Raw genomic sequence first — 15,640 nt, 5'->3', positions numbered from 1 at the left:
AAATAATAATAATAATATACTGAAGCAAATCAAACATATATAACAGCGGGTGCATAATTTCCATAGGTTACGTTGCTATGTAACTCTTCTCTGCGTACATGCTCAGTCCACGATGGCCAGAAAAAAAAACCCTAGGATTTAGAAGACCATTTCTAATGCTGAAAAGTGGAAACAAGCGTGAGGTCGAAATTCCTTGTGTTTCCTGCTTTTGGCTTGAACCACTTTGAACACCTTCAACTGCCACGTTGTTCGGGCCTGGAACAGGCTTAATGCTCCACCATGTGGCAAATGCAAGAACATCTACTGAGAAAAAACAATAAATCAACATCTCATCTGCATTTCCTCTGACTATTTCATATGAAATTCACATAATTTTTCTTCCAGTTATTGGCTGTGGTATCCAAGGGCCTCCCACCCCACTGCCCCCATTTCCAGCTCAGAGAACAAACACAGCGACTATCACAGATATACAAGAACAAGCTCACGCACACCAATACAAAAGGTAACATTAATGCTTAAATGAAAAAGGTCCTCTCCAAATAATTCATTAAAATATTAAAAAAAATCATTTTTGAAAAAAAATCTATGATACCAAAAGATCTAATAAAGTAGTAAGGCACTCAAATCAGTATATATTGTAGTCTCTTGCATTATTATACTGAAAGGCATATGGCACCGCGTCCAGTCTGCCATACTCTCCCCATAGCTGTAGGTCGCTCTTCCGAAAAACAAAGACCCCAGAAACCTTGCTCTGCTGGCTTCAGTTTGCGTGCTGGGACGGGTCCAACCTCCTAGCGAGTCACTCAACCCCCAAGAGCTGAGGCGCGCTGTCTGCAGAGGCAAGGATGTGATTCATGGGAGACTTTTTGTTGTGCATCTCCAGCAAGTCTTGAATGAAACCTGAGGGCCTCTCGTGCTCAGAGCTACCCCGAGGTTCCTGGTCTATTGCTGTCTGTTTCTGTGCACTCTTGGTGGGCTCCAGGAGGCAGGCGCCGGCTCCTCGCCCGCTCGGCCTCTCCTCTCTGCAGGGGGATTCCTTGGCTGTGCTGGCCAAGGGCTCTTTTCGGCTTCCCACGAGGGATGGATGGCTACCGATGCCCCCTGCAGAGTCGCACTCGTTTTCAGAGATGGGGTTGGTGCCACTGTGGCTAGACTCATTTTCACTGTCTTCTCCACACCTCGACTGGGTCTCCTCCTTGTCGCTCTCCTTCCCATGGTTTCGGGCATTCTTGACTTTCTGGTGTATGCGCTGGTGACGAACAAGGCTGTGTTTCAGAGTGAAGGTCCGTTCACAGGTTTGACACTTGTACGGTCTCTCACCTAGAAAAGAATTAAAATACAAAGTCAGCCGTAAGGTCACAAACGCACCTCCCTCTTGTTTCAAGCAGCGTAAGATGCTCTACGCTTTGGAAATTCAGTATCTCTATCAAACATGGATGTTGGACTTACGCAGATTTTCTGCTTCTGTACTAGCAAACTAGCTGATGGCATGGAAGCAAGAATACAGATAAATCCCTTGGGGCACAAATGAAAGACCAAAACTAAGTGTCTTGGGATTTCTACAAGCTTGGTATGGCCCAGCACTAAGAAGGGAGGAAGACCATAAACCCCAAGTGCTCATTAGCATCCCGTCTAATTTAGTCAGCAACTTTTCTGGAAGAAGTTTGCAATCGTCCTCTGGAGCTCAAAAGCCTTTGTGAAACCAGCCCACCATGGGGGCTCTCCCTGCTGCAGGTCAGCCCCTGATACACGTGGAGAGAGAGGACTTGAGATGGAAGGATGAGGATACTGCCCAGGTATGGTCAACAGCACTTAAGAAGTGAACAAAACAGCACAAGAAAACATCTCCCTCTCTCTTAGATGCTCTCGGATGGGCAAGCAAGTTAATCACCAAAATCAAAGGGAAGCTGTCAGGAAATACCTTGCCACAACAGCCCCTCCTCTTTCTGTGAAGCAGAAGACAGTATCGCCACATTTCCAAACGGACCCGGAGCAGCAGAAAGACCTAGAGTGGTCAGGCATGCGTGGGACATGGGAGGTGTCTGTTAGAGGTGACCAAAATTTACTGACCGAGTGAAAAATGCCTGCCTCAGGATGTTATTTACAGAGCTGCTGGTGTTCCTCAGCCCACTGGTGCTTTAGGACAGGAGTGACATGTGAAAGTCCCTGAAAAACCTCTTCATGCCCATTCCAGAAATGCTTCTCGGAGGACAGAATTCTTCCTCTTATTTTGCAACCTTAAGCCGCAGAGCAGCTTACTTACAGTTGATTACTACCTGTAATCAACAGGTAGTCTGCTCTGCTCTCAGAGTTGCTTTTTGCACCTGAAATGCTTGAATACTTTCCTAAGCAAGAGCTCATCAGAAAACAACGTAACCACAGCCTCACAGACAAAATTCCCCCAAAGTCCCAACCCAGCACAGTGCCCCAAGGTGCCCTCTGCCCTGCAGAATCGAAGGTCCCACCCTGACCGCTTCATTCTCTGTTTCCGATTGCACCTACTAAAGGCTTTTCAATGCTGCAATTCCATCAAGACACCACCTTGTGCCACTGAGCATACAGAACAAGGCACTTCTGGCTCATTTCTCACTTGTAATAATGCTTGGGATCATTAAAAGAAAACCGGTTACAAACTTGAGGTGGGTGGCTGAAATGTGCAAGCAGGTCCTGCTGTCCCCGGGAAGCATGCCCCTTCTTAGAAACGTTTCTCTCCAGTGCCCTGCTTGGGCATCTGCTATCAAGGGAGGGCACGGCTCCCCAGGAGCATTTTCAGCCCACAGCCTTTGCCCACCCAGCACTTGGCTGTGGCTGGTGCAGTGCCATAGCCCACCCTGCACTTGGGTAGTCGGCACCAGACCACCCCACAACAATTTACTGGGAAGCAGCCTGCACTGGGAGAACAAAACTTTTCCAGCCCAACTGCCATTCAGTAGGCAGGCAGAGGTTTCTTGCACATTTCAGCATGTCCCAAATGTTTCTCTCCTGAGTAAAGAAATTCCAAAGCCTTGCAGTTATCTTTAAAAAACCCCATACATTAAAACCCAAGTATAAGCAATGTTACAACCTGACGGTATCTTTGCAATACAGCAAATATATAAATATATAAAAGAATGGAAGAAAAACCATACTGACAAGCCTTGCATATCTCAGTATGCAATGCAAACATTTAAAGCACACGGTATGGGAATCTCCATGGGCACACACCAGTGTACCGTTTCGGAGTGAAGCTCAGTACTTTAGATACTAGAATCTCCCCAAGGCTTCTGAATAATTATGAAAATAAGCACAAGAATGGGATTCGGCCCCTGTTTCACTTGTGGCTCAACTCACAATTTGAGTCCTCAGTGCCAGAAGAAAACGGGCCAGTTTTTCACTTGAGGGGTCAATATTCATGATTCAGAAGGGTAATACATTTGGTTAAGGCACTAGTCTTTGGTGCAGTTTACTAAACATCACCATCAATTACACCACAAATATTTTTTTAATCGCCAAATTCTTGTCTTCAGCAGAGAGCATCTTCAAAAGACACAAAAAGTTAAATGGCACCAGTTTTCCTCCATCAGAGCAGCTGACAGGTAAAATGCATCATTAATAACAAAGCATTAACAAGGATGAATGATTAATTCACCTTTCAGCTGGCTCATGACTCTATCTCTGCACAACACTGCTGCAAACTGTGTATTGCAAAAAGTGATCCCACATGTTTTCACTGCCGAGTCAAATCATCACAGAGCATTTTACTACTGTGTTCCACCCGTGTCCCCCTGCCCAAGCCTGAATGAAGAGCAAGGCCCCCACTGTAGCTCTGCCTGTCACTTAAGCAGCAGGTCAGGATCACCAGCCCATTACCCGTACCCGGCTTAGATAATCAGACAAAACCAGACTCTCCCTCTCTAAACTTTCACTCTGAGATGAAGTCTTATCATACACTGCCAGGTTTCTCCACTGCTCATCAAAATACCGGGAAGAGGTAGAGCCACACGCATGTGACAACAAGGGAGTCAGAAGAAGCTGGACAGAACAACTGCACAGGGATCTCCATACTTGCCCTCACCCCTAAAACTCTGCAAGCTCTAAAACTCTCTACATGGGGGAACACAGTGCAGGAACTGGAGATAAGGGAGTGCTGACAATTCCTGCTCCCTTGACACGCTTTGCAGCATGGGAGGTTGGGGAAGAGAAGACACCTGACAAATACCCACAGGACTAAAAGCAGTGTCTCCGACCTCAAGTGCTAGCAGCAATTGTGCACCTACAGAGCAGATGCCTCAGTCTGGTGGCAGACCTGCTCGTAATCTGTTCTGCCCTCAAGCCTCCTCTTACCTGTATGAGACCGCATATGTCGCGTCAAATCTTGCAGAGACCAGAAACGCTTGTTGCACACAGTACAGACTTTCTTTCTTTTGTCTGCTTTTGCAGTACTCTTAGCCCCATCAGTCTTTGGTTTTTTGTCATCACTGCTCTTCTCAGTGGACTTTCTCTCTGTGCCTTCCCCCTCAGAGATGCTTTCGCTCTCTTCATTCTCCTTTCCTGTTGCCTCACAGTCCACAGGAGACTCCACTACCTTCAAGTCCATCGGAGACTCTTCCTGCTCAAGACCAGAGTCCTGCATCGAGGGAGCTCCTGCATCATCCTGAATGCTTTTGCTTTCATCCTCACTGCTCCTTTCATCCTTTCTGTCCTCACGAGTGTGGGCCTTTTTGTGACGGCTAAGAGTGCCAGCAAACTTGAAGGTTTTGCCACAAATGTCACAGGCATGTTTCCTTTCAGTCTGAGAACTGCTGCCTGCACTCTGGTCACTCTCTGCCAGCTTGAAGTCCATTAATTTGCTGGCAAAATTGAGGTCAAGACTTTTGTTACTTACAGAATCTTCCTCAGGGCCCTCTTCATATCCATCTGCTTTTTCTTCGGCATCCTCTTCTGCCGGAGGGGAGTCAGCCTTTTGCTCCTCCTTGGGGCCGCACTCACTCTCTGGTAGCTCTGTTATTTCCTCTGGCTGTTCCTTCTCGCAGGAGGTCAGGTCCAAGACTTCGTTTCCTGTAGCTAGTGTCTCCGCGTCAGACTGGCTGTCTGCAAGCAAACAGAGAGAAACTTTCAGTGGGATGCTCTCTGCTAATCCACAGCCACCAGCGATGAGGCTGCATGCAGTCCCACCAGCATTGCTCCTGATCAAGTGTCCCAACATCTGTTTCTCTTATCTGCCACCCAGGCCAGTATCTTACAGCTGGAAAGAGATCAAAACAACAAAGAACCCAATTAACAAGATGATTAAAAATCTCTAACAAAATGCTTTCTTTTCCAAAATGCACTCACTTTCTTGGCAGTTTCTTCAGGTCACTTTTAATATAATCACTTTCACCAGAGAACGCGAAATGCTGAGATGTCAAAGAAGAGTTAAGATCACTACTATTACAAATACACTGTACCAGAAACACGTGGATGTATTATTTAGAATATTTCATGTATGAAATTTGGATATAGTTGGAAGCAATATACAACCACATATTAATCAAACTAACTTAGAAACTGTAAGTAGTGGGAAACACTTTTCAGAGGGAATGCAAAGGCCTCATGCAACCAACTGGTACAATTAAATGTTAAAGGTTAGCGCCGACAATAACACAGGTCAGTTTAAAAAGTTGGGTATACATCATATAAGCAAAAGTTTGTCCACGTGTGGGTCTTTGACATAAGCTCTTTATCACATTGATACCACCTGGAACCAAAACAATAAAAGTTAAGATGTAGTAACATCCAGTACTAACATCCACGAAGGCATCATCCTTCGTTGTTTCACAGTTCCCATAATTAGAAGGCAAAACCCACCTAAGACATCCACCTTAATGACCTCCTCTGCTTATCAGTTTGAAGCATTAACATTGCTGAAGACATAACGTGTCGAAAAAAAATAAAACAGATAAGGTGTTTAAGGAGAACAAAGGGCTGGAGCTGTACCCCTTCCAAGCTCTACACAAATAGTATACGTGTAAATAGGAAATAAGCTTGACCGGATCTGGAGGCCAAAGCTGATGATGATGCATCCCCAGTGCCACTTCCCAGCAACTGTTCCAGGACACTAACTTAGCAAGTTGTGCTTTCTGAAAGCTGAAACTTGCCTTGCTGTAAGTCCTCCCCCTCACTCCCTTCTTGTTAACAGCATGCAGCCAAGGGAGCACACAACTTACCAGGCGTTTCAGCATTCATGTGCAAGCCTGATAGCTGCCGAGTAACTACAGGGATTTAGAAACTCTAGTAGAGCAGTTTACGTTCTCCATTTGACATAGTACAACATGTACTTGTCTCCGAATTGCCTAGATTTCCTATTGCAGTCTTTCTTCATAAGCACGGAGTAGTGACAGAAGATAAGAAGGTAAGTTCTCAGGCACTTAGTTCGAATGCAACATAACTTGCATTAACCCCAGCTCCTTGCACAAATTATAATAAATGTCCATTAAACAAATGCCAAAGCTAAGCAGCATTTCCAGTAATCGTGAACAATCACTTAATAGAGCATAATCCTTGATTTGCTTTTTCTTGGAGGGGATGGAAGGGGGAGAAGTGACCTGTCAAAAAAAAGTAATCTCACCTTTTAATCAAAACAGATCCATTTACATAGACAGTGGATTACACAAAAGCTTTCCGCAAAGTTCATTGCTTATCTAATTATCTGCCCATTAAAACACGCAACCGACCCATAATCTGTGTATAATGCTAGAGAATTTGAGGATGTGGGCATCTGAAAACAGAGGTCACCTACAAGTGCTCTATGAATTTGCATTTGAATTCTGTGTTTTGACTCATTGCTTATTTCTTGGCTATATTCAAGCACAAAAAAACCCAAAGAAAGCTACTATAAACAAAAAGAGGTAGTTTTTAAAAATGAAACTGTCGAGGCATAATAATTAAGGGGAAGCACTGCTCCCCAACCCAGAGAAATGGGAGCCAGGCACGTATGAGAAGCCGGGCCCACGCATGGTGCTCCTGGATGCAAAGAACGTATCTGAGCCTCGCAGCCATCGGTGCAGGCGAGAGAGTGAGCCCAGAAGCCAAACCTGGACTGTATCTACCCAGGGGACATGTTTAAAAAGGAATCACGGTTATGGGTTCCTGCCTGCTGCCTTCTTCCACACGCTGTGTTTCAGGACAGGACAAGGACATCTGGCTCTCACTGGCAGAGTCTCACCTTGGCCTGATAGTGGGGATGAAAAAAAGGATAAATAGCAACTGATGGGACTCCCTACTGCTGCTGAAAGGGTCCTCATCCTTCCCTGGCCACCCACTCCCACCCCAGCCCTTGCACAGCCCTAACATTCACATGGCTGCAGTGTGACCAGGGCCTTTTTCACCAGAGCATGGGTTTATGCTGGCCTGAAGTGACCCCCGAATCACTGCTCCCTTTAGGCTAAGGGCAGGAGGGAAGGGAAACAACAGGGAAGAGGAGATGGTAAGAAGTAGCAACCCCAGCTGCCTTTGGTTCCTACCATCAAAAAGAGCTATCTGTGGATGATGGACGAAGAGATGAAACCGGAGTGGCAAAGTGGATCTTAGGAGCAAAGATCTTGAAGTGACACCAACAGAAAGCACCTAAAAGGGCTGCTCTACCGCTGCCATCGGTACTCATCCTCAGCAAAGTAGGGGGCACCTCCCGGAGGGCATGGGCCACCCTGTCCCATCCCCAGCAGGGTTGGGAAATGCTCCTCCAAGGGGACATGCATTAGGCCTAAGAAAGACTGCAAGCACAGCATGGAGGGGCTTCATTAGGGAGCAGGGCAGGAAGCCACGTGCGTTCTGTTGCGATGGAGGAGTGAAGTGCACAAGGAGACTGAGATGGAGAGAGCTCCTTTTTTATCGTACCCAGAGAGATGTTTTGTAACTCCTTCCTGACCGAAGAGAAGACAGAGGATGCAGAGTAAGTTGTTTTTTCAACAGGAAATATCAGGAGCAAAGTGAACGAGGGGAATGTACACTGGTAGCACTCAAGTAAGCGCAAGCCGAAACCAGAATGTCTTAAAACTCTCAAAAAGTCCCAACTTTTACATTCAACACGTCATATATCATGCCTGATTTTCCAATTTTCCCTAACTTTTTCTTCTTCTGCTTCCAGTATTTAAAAAAAACATACTATTTTTCTTATAGTATACCCATCCCATCCTTCAATGAATTGTATCTGAACTCTATGTCCTTTTTACCTCTTCTGTGTGCCCCAGGCCCCTTCCCAGGTGTTACTCTGTTCTTGCGTGGCTGGCTCGCCATTATATTTTCCTGTGCATGACAGAGATGCTCCAAGGGATAGGTGGTCCTCACCGTGCTAAGTGACGTTGTCTTACTAGCACAGGCAAACAGATGGGGTCAACATCAAGAAAAACAAATGCAAAGTTTAAACAACATGCCTCCATGAAGGGCAAAGACCACTTCAGATGCCAGATGCATGGATGCGCACAGGCTTTCTTCCCAAAGCCATCCCACCGCCCCTGAATGAACACATTCAAAACTCTGGTAGGGATGCAGCCAGGAACATGCTGACACGCGTACGTGCCTGGGTGAGTGCTCTTCCTTCTCACCTGCACAAACCAGACCTGACATCTTCTTTGTCAAGAAGGAGTTTCATGGGCCCCTGATGAAACTTCATGCATATCGTAAAGCAGCAGCTCCCGACTAGTCGAGCTGCTCTGTGGTTACCCCAACCTGCGTGGTTGGTTTTGCAGCTGGTGAAAAAGCGAGCTGCTTTGCACAAACCCTGGCTGTTTGGGGATGGGTGAGAGTGAGCCCAGCTCCGCCACAGCTGAACTGGAAGAGCAGCAGGGGAGCCAGGAAGGTGTGTGGGAAACATGGCAATTGTGACAAGAGGCATGCTGGGTCCAGTGCAGTATTTTTCCCATAGCACAAGGGATAGCTGCAAGGGTAGTCTTGCATTGGCGGCCGCTCTGGCCGCTCCCGCAGAGGTTAGGCTTGGCCTACACTACTGGTTTTTCCCTGCTTACGTGCCTACCTGCAGCAACAGAAAACCTTCCTGACCATACAACTCCAGCAGGCTTGTATCTTACACAAGGAGGAGGATTTTGACGAAGCATCCAGGTCTGGGCAAATATCCCTCCAACGAGGGCAAGCTCCTCTCAGACGGGTAATTCCTGTTTCCAGAACTTTGCAGATTTATGGTGCAGAGCAGCCGCTCGCATCCAGGTGGTGAGGAAGGCAAGGTGCATGGGAAAGGCCTGCCTTTTCTTTCACCCCTTTCCCATCTTTCACTTACTAAGGTTGTAAAATGCTTTCCGGTCCATTTGTTATCCCACAGATATTTACACTCGGCAAGTCAAGAGGACAAGAGCGGAGAGGTCCACCTGCCAAGGCTCCCACCCAATGCTACTTCTTCAGTAACCGTGGGAGCAGAATACATTATCTTGTCATGGACAACCAGCATCACTCCTCTGAAGCGAGGTCAAGAAGGTGACACTATTTAATGATGTCAATTCTGACACCAGAGTCAAAGAACATGGGCAAGGTACGGGAAAGAGAGGAGATGAGCTGGGAGGTAAGGATGTATGAAGGAAGGCAACACGAAGCAACCACTGGTAGCTCAGCTGCTGCCTCATCAGCTCCTGGGAAAAAACGAACTTCTCAGGAGATATATTCATAAGCAAAACCTCAAGGACTCCATCTGAGAATCCAAAAACTTTTCCGCTTGCATGAAAGAAACCACTATATAGTTGTAGCCAAAATAATTTTTCCTTCAAACTGTGGAAAGAAAAGACTGTTTTGCTGAAGTCTATTTACAATTCAAGTCGCAGTTTTCAGTCAGCTCAGTCATAAGAGTTTGCTTAATCTTTTATAGGTGGCAAGAAAGAAAGAGAAAGAGAAGTAAACTCCTTTCCTGTATACACAAACAAAATTACCAAGAGAGACTCCAAATGTGGAAAGTTTCAGATAAAAGAACAGATACAGATCAAGGTGGGGAGGTTGCTGGTTTGATTCTGTTTTCCCGTGGTTTTCTTTTTTCCTGGAACTACGTTGGAATAGAGAGTAGAGCTTGAGATGCTACGGAGTTATTGGATAAAACTGGGTGTTGTAAGGGAAACAGTTTTGTGACTTTAAAGCAACTGTTTATTGCCAAACATTCCTGACATCCCAAGAGAAGTGTTAGAAAACCCACCACATAAATAATGCTCAAAACCGGAGCAGAGTGAGCACTGGAAATGGATGTTGTACAAGCAGTTGGCATTATCAGTCAGATGAACCGACGATTTACTATTTTCCCTACGTTAACTGAAATAACCCCAGCTAGTCTTATAGTATAGACGGAGCCACCACTAGGTGGTAGCAGTCTAGTAAATTTGGGGGGTTTTGGACCTACTCACAAGGCTGCTTCCTACTTCCACCCATTAACTGGAGAACATCTTTCCAACCTGCAGAGTCAACTTGAAAAATTTTGAGAGTTATCTTTGTCCATTTTTATTGTAAATAATCTAAACACTAAAATTGAGCCACCTTCATTACGCCACATTGACACACACAAGTTAAATATTTAATTAGCCCACAGGTGAGGGAGCTTCCATATCTGCAGGCCTTTTGAAATGAAAACATTTGAGATAGAAAAGGACTATTTAAAGTAAATGGAACTGAATATATCTGAGCGCAAAGGAGAAAACCAACTCTGGAAAAAAAAAGCTATTTCTGACTGTACCCACTGAGTGGAAATGTTCACTGAAGGGGGAGGGGGAGGTGGGGGGAACCCAGACTTTCAGCTTACACTTAATTCCACCGTTTAGCAGAAAGGCAGTTTGATGTCGAGCCAGCAGTACAATCAGCAAGTTACACACCATCATCTCAGTATCTTCCAAACAACAGTTCTGGCACTCAGGCCGACCTTATGGCTCTTCCGTTTGCCAGGCACCCCAGTGGCAAGCAACTCTTGCTTTACCCTGAGCTGCGGCTCTGGAGCAGCTGTTAAACTTTGCCTGACACTGAAAACGCAGTTTCAAGCCCTTTGTCCTCTAAGAAATACCCACAAATGTAGTTCAGAGGTACAGTCAGCTAGAAAGTTTGGGAAAACAAAAAGTCCCCCTCTATACCCAGGGCTCACATGATTTCTGGAGCGATCACAGAGTTGCAGATATGTAGAGCAAAGATGAATTCTGCTAAACACCAATCGGAAAATTCACTGCTGAGTATACTTACTTTGTAAATATTTACCTAGTTAGCAGAGACCAATTGTTTTTGACCCTTTCACATTAGGGCCAACCCTCTTTAAGAAAGGTATCTTTCCTTAGCAAAGTCTCTTTCTCTATTATGTGAGAGATAATCCCTTACCCCACTCCCATCCCACATCTCTCCTCCATCAACTGCATTTTGTTGCAAGAAGGGAGCATTCAGAAAGCCCTAGGGAGACAAAGGCAGGGCTGCTTTAACATGATGAAAGTGGGCGATTCATTAAGTTGCTTCACAATTTCATTGTACGCCTCTGTCGGTACCGGTCTCCCATGGCCTGATTGCTGTGAGCCAGGCGAGATGTCCTCAGTTTGCTTCAGGTGCTTTAGTCAGACCATTCCCTTCCTCTCCACGCAGCAAGGACACGCACAAGCCCCATCACTCACACCGCTTCCTCATCTCTGAATCCTATTCAAAACCACCATCCTGTTTTTTGTTTTGGTTTAAAACAAGACCAAAAGAAACCCTCTATAAACTTGTTCCCAGTGACACTCTATTGAATTGCACTTCCTGCCTTACACCTCATCTTAAAGCTTTCCTTCGTTTATGGCTGACCAAACACCATCCAAGCATCTCCCTTCATTCCCTTTCCTTTCAGCGTACAGTGAAACCTGGATGACTCTCTGCTTCAAAGTACAGCCCTCACACGGGCTCTGCATGGGTGCCTCACGCATGCTACTCACCCACCTTTTAAAACCAGCACAAAAAGAGAAATGACCCCATTTTAGACTGAGCCACAGTTTCAAATTGTTAATTTACTTCCACTGATTTTGAAATCCATTTTTCTTGGACAATGGAGGGAGACCACAAGTCCAAAGCTGTTGAATGATTTTGGACCGTGATTAAACACCACTCAGAGAAGCCAGTTATAAACACTAAGCTGTGCTATAAAGTGCATGTGGTAACTATAACAGTATAGGATCTGGGCTCCTTCTTTGCTGTCTCAAGCTGCTGTTTGAATACACAAAACATTAGACAGCAAAGCCAATTTCAACAGCATCTATCCCCAGCGCCTCCCAGGAGATGCTGCCAATTCCACACCTCAGCTGCATCAATGTGCTCTTTTAGGGCCATACAGCCAGCCAGATCCGGGAACTGATCTCACGACTGCTGGTCCCTCCCCTTGCCCTTTCCATTTTTTTGGGCAGCTGGGTCAGCTACAGCTGTGGGGATGAACAGTTGGGAACAGGTTGAGCCAGTACAGCCAAGAAGTGCTTTGTGTTATCCAACCGTGGCCCAAGGCTCTGTCTGCCAGGGGCAGGTCGAACCACTCTGACCAGCCCAGCGCCAGCTGCCTGAGTGCTCAGAACAACATCTACCTTCCACCAAAGTCCTACCCATCCTACATGCTGCGCCAGCACTCACCCGAGTAGCTTTAGAAATGCTTGCCTCCTCACCCTGTCGACCGGCTGAGCTGCTTAGGACCCCTCTGACTACAAAGAAAGTTTTTAACAGACCCAAGTAGGACATTTTAGTTTTGCTCTGCCATGAAGATCCTCGGAGGTGAGCACTTTCAGAGCCCTTTCTGAAGACTTCTGTTCTGCGAGGGGATCATGTTATAACATGAGTCTTCCTCTCTCACGCCGTAGCCATCTGTTGTCTGCATAGGCAGGATGAGCCCACGTGACACCCCGGATACCGTGCTACAGCCCTGTGAAGTTACAGGCTGTTAACATGGTAACAAGACAACTTAGTCTCTTCATGATAGGCAAGATCAAATCACGTCGTAACATGTCTCCAGCATGGCAGATTTTAATGCCAAACTAGTACTGCGACCTGTATTACTACATTTGAATCATTGCAAGGCAACGTGCCGTATTTAAAGAAGAAGAAAGGATGAGAGCCTGGGAAGACGACAGATTTTCCCAAACAGACTAGAGTTTGAAATGTTAAGAGGAAAACCCTGTGCACGCTTTTGCACAACCTGATCAGCAGCTACCCTAAGGTTGAGAGTAACAACTGATTCGTAATTTTAACTACCCTGACACACACAGCCAACTTCTTGCTGCCTTTAGGTTTGTTACTTCAACAACTCTCCTGTGAAACCAGCTCAAAGTGACACAAAAGTGACCCTGTCTCTCCTGGAGGTGTGAATGCCTTAAAGCAACAGCTCCGGTGTGCAATCACTTTCCAGGCAAGGCACATGTACCACCATCTGCTGAGCTTCTTTCTTGCACCTATCCCATTTGGTCAGCACACAAAAATCCTGAGTGACTGTGCTCACCCTTGGCTTCTCATCAGCTTGTCCTTTCTGCCTACGTGCCACTTGCCTGCCTACAACAAAGCCTTGTGTGATCTGACAACCTCCTTCGCCGCTGAACTCTTGAAACAGAGGGGACAATACGATGGCAGGTGAGCTTCGATGCAGATGAACGTAAGGTAAAGCACCTCTGGAAAAAGACTCTAAAACATGCATATATGGTACTGGCAGTACACTCAGGCAGGAGGTCTCGCAGCCATCGCTGACAGCTCTCCAGGATCACCGGCTTGGTCTGCAGCAGCAGCCAAACTAAAGCCAAGGAACACTGGGCACCATGAGCAAGGGTACTGAAAGCAAGACCAAGGGTGTCCCTTTGCTGCTGCGTAAAACCCTGGTGTGCCCTTGTTTCATGGAGTGTGTGCACTTCTGGTCTCCACACTGCGGGAAGGAGATGGTCGTGTTGCAGATGGCACACAGCAAACCTGATCCAAGCGATGGGGCAGCTGCCCTGCACGGACACACCAGAAAGGCTCAGGCTTTCCATTTTGAAGGAGAAGAGGGTGTTATGATTGATGTTTACAAATTGTGAAGGCAGCTGAGAGGGCACACACAGAACTGCAATTCTCTGAAACTAGCAGGGGATCAGCTGAAAACAGATTAAAAACCAGTTCCTTACACAGCAGGCAGTGAACTTCTGGAGCTTGATGCCAGATGAGGCTGGAGGTAGACAGCATGAGCGGGTTCAGAGAGCAAGAGGAGAGACTTGCAGACAGCAGATCCATAAACAGGTAGTAAAGGGAGCAGGCAGGGATGTTCCCTCTAACACGCAACCCTAATGCAGCAGTTGTGGACGCTGATAGAGCATTAAGGGGAACAGACCGCAGGAAGCGGCTGGGCCCACGTGCTCACCCTAAATAGCACATCCTACCACTACCATCAGAGACACAAGCACTTGCTGCATGTACCACTGCTCTAACATGGCAGGGAAGTCCTCATACCCTTACGCTTTGCTCATCTGCAGCACTCAGTCTGACCTAAAACAACCTGGGCTTGCTATTCTGAACAGCAAGAAAATCTGCATGTGCCACTGTGAGATCCAGCATCCTCTTCCTTAGACCGGGGGATAAGCACATTCCTCCTCAGGTGGCAGCTGGCAACTCCAGGTTTGTACAAATTCTGTTAGATTTGGTAAAAAAGACAACAACACATTTTTGACAGGGGAAGAGCCTCTGGCCTGGCATAAGAAAAAAGTATGTCTATCTGTCCTTCTAATGTGCAATGAGAAATTTCTTTTGGTTTTTTTTTTTTTTTCCTTTTCCCCATTTACTGCTTGGTGACCATCTACAACATCCTGACTGCAAGCTCCTCAACAGCAGGCTCTTTCCTGAGATGTCTATCACTCGTGTGAATTTGACACAACTTCCATCAAAGCCACAGGGCATCTTTCCATTGCCTTCAGTGGAATCAAGCCCCATACATTGAATAAGCAATCAGTTACTTCCCCACAGGAGAATGTTTTTCATGTCTGTAATTCATTTAAATGACTAGAATAAGAGAAGGGCCTGAGCACAGGAAGAGTTGAAAGAAAAGGCAGAATCATGCAGTGCAATGAGGAAAGCGGTCCTGAAAGACATCTTTGTGATGAAGAAAGAGATTGTGAGGATAGCTACTTGTAAAAGGAGATCAGCTCTTGTCACATCTTCCACCTCACAGCCAAAACCTCTGAACACACACCCCTTTCCCCCTTCCCCAGCCAGCAGCCTCTTTGATACAACATTGTGGGTAAGTTTCTCACTTTAATCTTCCGCAAGTTGGTTCTGTTCTAATTAACATCTCAACCTGTACGAGGGATTCCCCACATCTCACAGACGTCTCGGGCACTGTTTCTTTCTCTTAATTTTCTCCCAGTGTCAACATAATTCTTTAGAAGCATCAAGGCACTGCTTTTTGTAGGCTTTTAAGTCACTCTTTTTAGATGCCTGCTAAGTCAACCATAAATTTATGGTTATGAATACCACCACTTTCTGCACTTTTATTTGGCTTCGTTCACAATGCAAATACAAAACAGAACTTCAAAGCTGAGCAGAAATCCTTTTGCTTCATGATAGCCCAATTCCTTTCCACATTTCTTTTCAAGCATGCAATGACAGGATTAGCTGGGGATTAATTACTTGAAACTCAACCTGCATCTCAGGTCACAATTTTCTCATATTTTCAGCCTTTAAAACTTTCCTATCA

General features: G+C 46.0%; 1 protein-coding gene across 2 annotated transcripts in view; it reads right to left on the bottom strand.

Annotated features, from left to right (window-relative positions):
- Positions 1-341: 341 nt before the first annotated feature.
- The window catches only part of RREB1 (ras responsive element binding protein 1), a 65,588-nt gene continuing 50,289 nt past the window's right edge, over positions 342-15,640 (bottom strand). Inside the window, exons 8-10 of one of the 2 annotated variants that reach the window (XM_074146165.1) lie at positions 4,324-5,070; positions 992-1,320; positions 800-937 (exon numbers count right to left, since the gene is read on the bottom strand). In XM_074146165.1, the coding sequence (XP_074002266.1) occupies positions 800-937; positions 992-1,320; positions 4,324-5,070 (1,214 nt within the window). Of the gene's footprint in view, positions 1,321-4,323; positions 5,071-15,640 lie in introns of both variants that reach the window. The other variant, XM_074146164.1, reaches the window with a different exon arrangement.

The sequence above is a fragment of the Numenius arquata genome, chromosome 4, assembly GCF_964106895.1.
Source record: "Numenius arquata chromosome 4, bNumArq3.hap1.1, whole genome shotgun sequence".
NCBI classification, from domain to species: Eukaryota; Metazoa; Chordata; class Aves; order Charadriiformes; family Scolopacidae; genus Numenius; species Numenius arquata.
Note: the sequence above shows the minus strand (reverse complement) of the source record. Positions and strands in the feature narration are given on the sequence as shown.